We start from the raw sequence: 9,089 nt of genomic DNA on the forward strand, positions 1-9,089 counted from the left end.
GAGAACAGAATTACAGTGCTGACAATACCCAAGAAAACCAGGGCACATGCTCAGCAGGCAGATGCCCAAGGGATTCCCTGACATGGTTCTGAAAGAATGGTCAGAGTTACAGTCTGGAGACACTGAAAAGTCAGGATGTTTTTACACTGTCACCAAATAATATATATGGAGAGGTAGAAAAGCTATTTTTATTCAGTGAGGATTCATTTGCAGTTCATTCATGAAAGTGAGATACTCCAAGGGCTGGGAAGAACTGTTCAAAAGCACAAGCTATCATGCACTTATTATTTATTATCTGATTTTTAATACAGATGAAGCAACAGTGCTAAATGGAGCAATTCATCATTCTGCCTGGGTGCTAGCTTGAAATGAGGCTCTTTCAGTGCCTTGGGGATTGTCTTCCAGAGGATGGCTGAGGCTGCCTGAATTTGGAGAGAACAGCAGTGTAATCAGCAAAGGTATAGGTGTGATATTCGTGATGCTGAAGGTTCTTGTAGGTGGAATTGTCAAACTCCTCTGGGGCAGGCTCAGCAGGTGCTCTGGGCTCTGTGGAAACAAACAGGAATGGCTGACTACAAGGACAGTATTCTTAAGTACAGAGTCAGATCCCTCATGCAGTCAACATTTACAAAAAAGAAATCAACAACTACAACAAAAGAAATCAACAACTACAACAAAAGTTTGCCAAGTTCTTCTGTACCTTGTCTGGGCCTAAAGCAGCACATCAATGTGCAGTAAGGGAGCAGGAATCAGTACATCTAACAGAACAGGTTTTAAAGCCCAAACTACCACCTGACACTGGGGGTGGACAGGACATAACATTTCTCTTTTGCAGACATATGTCTGCATTTCCTGGCTTTGTCATCGTTGCCTTGGTTTTCCCTCCAGCCAGAACAGTAGGTGACATTCTTAGCAAGGCAGGAGAGGCAAAGCAGCAGTACAAGTGATGTATCATGTCAGACCACGAGATACAGCTACTGGAACTACTCTACAGTTTGTGTTTTTTCCATGGGGAGAAGTGATGGAATTAGCAAGATCTCCACAGTTCAATTCAGACATGGTTACACTGAACAGTCACATATCAAGAGCCTTTGATGTGAATTTCCTTTCTTCTGCATAATCTTCTAAACTTTGCATCAGCTCTTCTTCATAAAAGAATAACCCAATAAAGTTATTTAGAACTCCTTACTTCACACTAAAGCCAACATTAATTCTTATGCTTTTAAAATATTATGCAAATTTAGGCAGTACCATTTACATAAAAGGCTCCTGTTACAGCCTGGTTTTACAACCAAGGAAATTGCAAGAAATAAAACTTTACTCCCAGTATTAATTTATTCTCATACACTCAGAGTTATAACAATAGGAAAGACACACAATCTAGTGAAAAGCTTTGTCATATCAATTTGTATGTGGTGGTTCAGGTTAGATTGTCTAAGCTCTTTTTGTACTACATCCATCTACAATAAAAACACCAGAACTTAAGAAACTGAACACCAGGATTTCCCTTTACTTATGACATACTTATTGCAATGCAAAGCTCTCAGATTAAGAGCAGAACCTGTAACATTTAGCAAGGCTTATAAACCTCAGTGCAGTAAAGCCATGGCTTCAGCAAAACACACACAGGCTGTGACAGGAGATATCCCTGTGCCTACTGCTCAGTTCCTACCGACACAGCTCATAGGAGACACTAGAGATAAAAGCCAAATGATGCTCTTTGCTGCAAACAGCCCCAAGAACAGGCAAGTGTATGCTCAACCTGCAAGAGACAGTTGTTCCAAACTAAGAAACAGATGCTCAGGAAGAAAAGCAGATGGAATGTCTCTTTTCCTGCCCAAATAACACTGTACTTGGCTTCTCAAAAGGGAGAATTTATTCCCAAGTTCATCCTGCCCATACTTCATCTCTGCTTCATCTCTTAAGGAGTAAACACTTCACAGGATGTTCTGAGATGAATCAGAGGCACATTTCCGAGCTACCACACGACTACTTTGCTACTTACTCAGCAGTTACAGTCAGCAGTTTTTGCTGACTGCTGAGCACACCTGCTCTGCAAGGGGATGACATCACCTTAACATCCAGGTTTGCAAAGGGGAAAATTCCTCTGAGACCTTCCCTGTGCCTGCTACAGAGTTTGCAGATGAACAAAAGACCACAGGGACAGGACAGGAGCACAAATTACAGATGGTGTTGTTAGCTGTGAACATGAAACATGGAAAAGCAGTAGCTGTGCTCAAAGAAGGAAAAGAGAACAAGATCTGTCTGGAGAGTGGAGGAGGCTGTTTTGTAGATCTTTGATGTGTCATAATCTGCACCTTGAATAGCACATTTTAAGACCAAGTCCTCCCTTACTTGAAGTTAACTGAACACATTTTTGTGGGTCTTTGTATTTCTTTCAATGTTGAAGAACAAAATGTAATGCTGGAGCGTCTAGAGCTGTACTGTGGATGAACTTTGCTGATGATTGCAAGGAGGAACAAACAAATGAAAATGTCACTGGTGGACAGTGCTGCATTTTAGCATTTCAGTTGCCATCAGGGAAGAAAATAAGCAAACAGATCTTACTAAGAGCCAACTAACCCCTTAAAGAGAAGGCAGGTCTTTTCCTCAGCACCATCTCCTGGAAACTGATGTACAAAAGCAATTATTTGTCACTCAACCTGGTTAGACACTTCACAAAGTCATAGAATGGTTGAGGTTGGAAGACACCTCTGAAGGTTATCTGGTTCAACCCCAAGTGCCCAAGCAGGGTCAGCTAGAGATGCCCAGGACCATGTCCAGACAGCTTCCAAGTGTCTCCAAGGATGGAGACTCCACCACCTCTCTGGGCAACCTGTGCCAGTGCACCATCAGTCTCAAAGTTAAAAAGAGTGTCCATTGATGCTCAGGCAAAACCCTGTGTTTCACTTTTTACCCAGTGCTCTTGCCTTGTCACTGTGTACCACCCAAGAGTCTTGTCTGCCTTCTTTGCACTCTCCTTTCAGGTATTTACATACACTGATGATACTCTGAACCTTCTCTTTTCCAGGCTGAACAGTCCCAGCTTTCTCACACAGAAGAGACACTCCAGTCCCTTCAGCATTTTAGTGGCACTTTGCTGAACTCTGTCCAGCAGCTCCACATCTCTTTCGTACTGGGGAACTAACACTGTCCTCCAGGTGCACCTCACTGGGGAAGGAGATGCAGCTCCCTCAGCATGGTCACCACACTCCCAACACAGCCCAGTTACCCTTGGTGGCCTTTGCTGCCAGGGCACTTTGCTGCCCCACCCTCAACTTGCTGTTCCCCTGGTCCCCCAGGGCCTTTTCTGCAGGGATATGACTCCAAGGATGACATCCAAGCAGCTTTACAATTAGGATGCTTTTCCTTCCAAGTAGGCAAGTTTTTTAATTCAAAGTAGCACCAAGAAGGAGGGTCTTAAGAATGGTGTATTTATACTGCCCAAGATGAAAAACAAGAATGGTAACTACCAGAGATCAGGACAGAGAGGATCTGCTCTACTGAGATACACAGATGAGATCAGCAGGTAAGTTAGCAGGATGGTAGTAAATAAGAGGGGTGAGTTAGAAATATAGCCAGATGATTCCATGATGCTCTTCCCCAAAAACATATCAATGCCTCTCCCCCAACTCACTACAAAAACTGACTCTACTTCCACACTACTCACTTAACCCTCCAGTCTCAGAATCAACACCTGCTTCTGACATTATATGTTCTTGAAGTCTACTGAAATCTGAAACACTGCAAGACTGAAAAAATCCCCACCAAAACAAACCCAAAACCCCCAAACAAAACCAGAAAGACGGCAGGGTTTAAGCAACAGTCAGACGCCATCAAATTTGGCTCATGAGAAAGCAGCTACCAAATCCTTCTGAGAAAAGTGTGAAAACAAGTTTTGTAATATAAACCCCATGATTTTGCTCACAGTGGAAACAAACTTGTTTTCATTTTGTAAGTAATTGGTTGAGACTATAATGAAACTATAAAAAATATAAAACTATAATGAAACTATAAATACAGAGAAATAAAACCACTTCCTTTCACAGCATAGCTGGAAACGGTATTAATGAGAGCTTATAACAATTAGCAATGAACAACAATTCATCTTCCAGAAAGTCCCTGCCACACTGTCACCTTCAGTTTAAAGCTCAGAGGAGATGTGGAAACCCTTTAAAAAAGTCAAACCCTAGCCCAGATGAATCAATACAGTTGAAACAATTTAAAGTTGTACCCTCTGTTGTGCTGCTTTCTCCAGCCTGGACTGCTGCTTCCTGCACGGCCTCCTCCTTTGCTGCAGTGTCCACCACCAACGTTGTGCTTCCAGAAGTCTCTGCCACTTTAGGAGTTACTTCTTTTGCTTCCAATTCCTGTGCCTCCTTCACCTTTTTTTTCCCCCCTCTGGATACCACTGTTTGCTTTTTGTCTTCCTGAGTTGCTGCTGGAGGTTTCAGCTGAATAGCTGCTACTTGGGTTCCAATGGACTTGTCCTCCAGATAGTCAGACTTACGAGCACCATCAGTCAGGCTTTGGCCTTCCACCACACGTGGTTCCAAGACCAGCACCTGCTGATCTGCTGCTTTTGGAGTGGGCTTGACCTTGGGGTCTCTTGCTTGGGATTTTGATGTTTCATGGCTGACTGGTGTTTTAGAAACTTTGACCTGCTTGACAGGAGACACATCAGTTTCTGTTTTGCGTGGTGGCTTCTTGGCTCCATGTTCTCTGTGGGATTTCTGGGACAAATTCTGTTTTGCTAGCATTGATGCCTTTGCTGCTATGTCCTCAGAAAAGATGGGATTTCGTCTAGGAAACTTAACTTTAGTTTTAGTGGCAACTTTCGAAACATCATCACTTTCTTCCTCAGAATCTGAGCTAGAATCTGACTCTGAGCTGGATGAAGATGAAGTTTGATCCTCAACTATCTCTTTCCTCAAGCCTCCTCCTGTTGCAGGTGTAGTGAGGTTTTCCTTTTCAAGAGAAGAAACTACTCGCTGAGGAAATGCAACCACAGTTTTCCTTGACATGAACTTCCTTGGGTCATCAACAGAAGGTTCTGAGGCTTCCTCGAGGTTAGTACTAGACTTGCTCTCACCTTTCTTTGTGGTCAGTAGGAGAGAGCTAGAAGACAACGTTTTAGGAAATGCAACTGGTGCCTTGATGGCAAGCAGCTTGGTGCTTCCCTGTGGTGCCACTACATCTAGGAAATGGCATAAAGAGGATTATCATCATCACATCCGACACTTGTTACTTTAGTGATCTTAGCCACGCGATTTTAACTTCCTGAGATAATCTGATACAAAGAGCAGACTGAAAGAAGTTACTATACTAAATACAGGCATTGTGAAGCAGGAAGTTTTAGGACTATTAAGTTAAAGAAACTGGAGCTCTAGTAGCAGTTAAACAGTTTTTGCTGCTGCAATGCCGAAACTCACAAGATAAATCCTTATGCCTCTTCTTTGCCAGACTCCTCCAGGAGCTGATTTTCTCTGGGCTTCAACTCTGCACCACTTAAAGTGGTTTGCAGACACCTCCCTATCTCAGATGGGCATTAAGATGGGTGGTTAGCCGAGCTCTTCAACATATGCTGCTGCAGAGACAACACCTGTCTGTGAACAAGCAGCGAAGCAGGAGACACAGCAAACAGACAAGAGCAGCAGCTGCTTGCAGTAGTTATCCTGAAAGCAGGAAGGAGGGATGACTCCCAAGAGATAAAGTAAAGGAGCAAGAGGCCATACCTGAAAGTATTACTTGTTCATTGCCCACCTGACCTGCTCACTGAATTGTGTCTCCATGCTTTAGCATTATTTCCCCAAGACCTTATCTCCTCCAGCATTCACTGCCTATTTTTGGTTTGAGACCTCTTCGTAAAATAAATCTGAGAAGATCTTCTGATGCTTCATGTTAGCCTGTCTCTATTCCTCCTCCCCTGTGGATACTTGCATTAGGCTAAATTCTCCAGACAAGGAGCCAAACAGTTGAAAAGAAAGCAGCAGTTTTCAGGCCCTTTCAGAGAGTACCCAATACCCCTTGGATGCCTGTGCCAATATCATCCTTGAGAGGCTGAGCAACAGCAAACACTGTTGTGGTTGCAGGAAACAGGAACACAATGAGGACTGGGAGCACATTAAGAAGATACACCACAGCTGAAATTGGCTATAGCAAAGCTATCCATTATAAGCTGCACCACTTCCAACCAGCAGCATAATCCAACAGGTTTCCAGTTTGTTCTGCAGATTTACCTGCAGTTTGGAAACACCTATCTACTCTAGATGACCATATGATACAGTTTTCCCCCTCACTAGTATTCCAAAGCAATACCTTGGATGATCCAAGGAGTTAGTATCACTTGTTCTGAACAGAAGCAAGTCTTTAGCAATGGCCAAATGAAAACATCACAGGAGAGAGACAGACACATGAAATCAAAAGCAAAAGTATTTCAGAAAGAAATACAGAGTTCTTACTACAATGAAAAACAAGGAAAAAGAGCATCAAGTTCACAGGTAATATTTGGAATAATTTCAAGCACATACTTCTCTCTGGCAGATGGAAGGTGCAGGGCAGGAAGGAAGGGCAGGGGGAAGCAGGAGGATGGGCAGCCGCTTTTGGAAGAGGTCTGGCTCCCTGCATGGACTGACCCAGCCAAACAGCAGCCTGGAGAAACTAACACGTGAGGAAGCATCACTCAGGATGGAAGAGTTCTTCAAGGAAGCATAAAGGAAGGTCAAACTAACACAAGACTGGCCAAAGGGAGGATGGACAGGGGAAGGCTGAGCAGAAATTGAGTAGTGTTAATGTTAAGGCATCCTAAGAAACCTAGCAGGCAGGTGATGTTCAACCTGACCATTAACAGTAGGTGTCCCTGGAAAAATACCTTAAACACTTAAGTTTGGATATATGAAAAAGATAGACCTTATGATTACAAGCTGAGACATGTAACACAACTGATACAGACACTTTAATTAGGGTATTTCAAACTCTGCACCAGTTTGCATCACTTTGCCAAAGGAACAACACATCCAAATCAGTAACAGGAATATTATTCCCAGCTGCATTCTTCCTGATGCGTGGAACATCAGAATGTGTTTAAAGCATGTTCACACTCACAAAGGTGACAGGCAGAAGATACAGGTCTATTTCCCACCACGACTCTGTGTGTAAACATGACCATTTTATCAGAGCAAAAAAACCTGCACATCCTGTTCCAGGCAGAATCTGGAAAAGGCAGCTGCATCCTAGACATCTTAATTAGCCTAAGGTGTTTGCAGGGGAGGCAGCTGGCTGGAAGAAGCAGCCTAAGAGGTCTCCTGACACAAATCAGAGCTGCAGGGCAGTGAATCTAGAAACTGATACTAAAGTACATCTCAGCTACACTTAGCGCAAAAAAATAAATTACAATAAGAAGCAATTTGCTGTTCCATCAAGCTTATATCAATCTATGCAGCAAAGGCTTTCTTGATGGAACAGCCAAGCTTTTATTTGCTTTGGCATTTAAGATGCCAGAAGTCTGCATCCAGCTACTCCTGCAGTGATCTCTTCAACAGCAGTCAACAAGTCTGACTGCTCCTACATAGGATCCCATGGAATTTTCCTGTTTAAGGCCCTGGATCTCTAATTTGGGATGGGAATCCTCACTGAACCAGGAGCCTCCATTTACAAACAGCATTTTGCACATGATCCTTCTTGGAAAGTTGTATTTGTGTTGTGACTTTGGTCAGGGACAAAAGGGGTTCAGACACTCCTGAATGTGGAATGCAGTGCAGCATCCAAACCCAGGCCCAGGCACTGTCCTGACTGAAAACCTCTGGGGCAAGAAGCATTATAACTTAGAATAAATTTAACACAGCAGCTTCTTGATGCTGCTGTCTGGAGCTGATATTTGAACCTTGCAAGTCTTTCTATATGTCCTTCTGCTTTTTAACCCTCCTAATTCAGACATTTCAAAGGACAAGGGTGAACATTAAAGTGGAAAAACAGATTTTGCACCTCATTAGAGCAACTTTCTGTACTCTTTTCCACCTGATTTCAGGCAACTTGCAAAGCTTCTTTATATTAAATTAAATGTAATAAAATTTATTCTTAAGGCTGGTCAGGTAACACAACAGCTAACAAGTTCACAGAATCATGGAATGGTTTGGGTTAGAAGGGACCTTAAAGACCTCTAGTTCCAACCCCCTGCCCTGGGCAGGGACACCTTCCACTAGCCCAGGTTGCTCAGAGCCCCACCCAACCTGGCCTGGAACACTCCCAGGGATGGGGAATCCACAGCTTCTCTGGGCAACCTGTGCCAGTGTCTCACCATCCTCACAGGGAAGAATTTCCTCCTGATATCTAACCTAACCCTACTCTGTCAGTGTGAAGCCATTTCCTCTTGTACAGGTTGCACAGTTTGACATCCAGCCTGGCCTAAGGTGCAGGTGAACAGGAAAGAAGTGTTAAGCTCATAATGTCTATTATCAGCCTATAAATATATCTCTCACATATAAACATACCCCAGACATATATATGTACTCCACACATGTAGATTTGCTGTCCACACACACATTCCTACCAGACCTTTACTTCTATTACTACATAACTTATCATAATGCATATCTTATAATATGCATATAACATACAATTTACACATAATTTATACACGCTGACAACCTGTTTTCCCACCTTATCCACCACCTCCCCAGCAACACCATTCCCAACTACACCCTCTTCCTATTTACCTAGATACACCCTTTTATCTACACGCTTTTATTACCACCCCTAACACCACACACAACCAAACCACTGCCTTACTCTTTGGCGGCGCCGTGCCCGTGCCCACGGGCTTGGTGCAGAGCCCCCGAGCCTCCACCTGCAGCACCTGCAAAACGCATACAGCGTCACATACACGCAGTGCATAGATAACAGCACGGGATACACGTACAGAACGAGGACTAGCGAAGCAGGAGTGACCCCCGCGTGAGGCTCGGGGGGAAGGGGAGAGCCGCTCCCGCGTGGGGCTCGGGAGGAAGGGGAGAGCCGCTCCCGCAGGGGCCGGACGAGGCTCGCAGGGAGAGACCCGCTCACCTTGCGGGTCACGGAGCGGCCACAGCCCA

General features: G+C 44.0%; 1 protein-coding gene across 1 annotated transcript; it reads right to left on the reverse strand.

The window, feature by feature from the left end:
- Nucleotides 1-379: 379 nt before the first annotated feature.
- Nucleotides 380-8,854, reverse strand: NDUFV3 (NADH dehydrogenase (ubiquinone) flavoprotein 3, 10kDa; the record flags this gene model as incomplete). The annotated part of the gene is made up of 3 exons (XM_009070892.1): nt 380-546; nt 4,235-5,197; nt 8,788-8,854. Coding segments are annotated over 3 exons (1,197 nt in total), but the record flags the coding sequence as incomplete, so codon positions are not given.
- Between the last annotated feature and the right edge of the window lie 235 nt (nt 8,855-9,089).

Source organism: Acanthisitta chloris, unplaced genomic scaffold (assembly GCF_000695815.1).
Source record: "Acanthisitta chloris isolate BGI_N310 unplaced genomic scaffold, ASM69581v1 scaffold7703, whole genome shotgun sequence".
Taxonomy (NCBI): Eukaryota; Metazoa; Chordata; class Aves; order Passeriformes; family Acanthisittidae; genus Acanthisitta; species Acanthisitta chloris.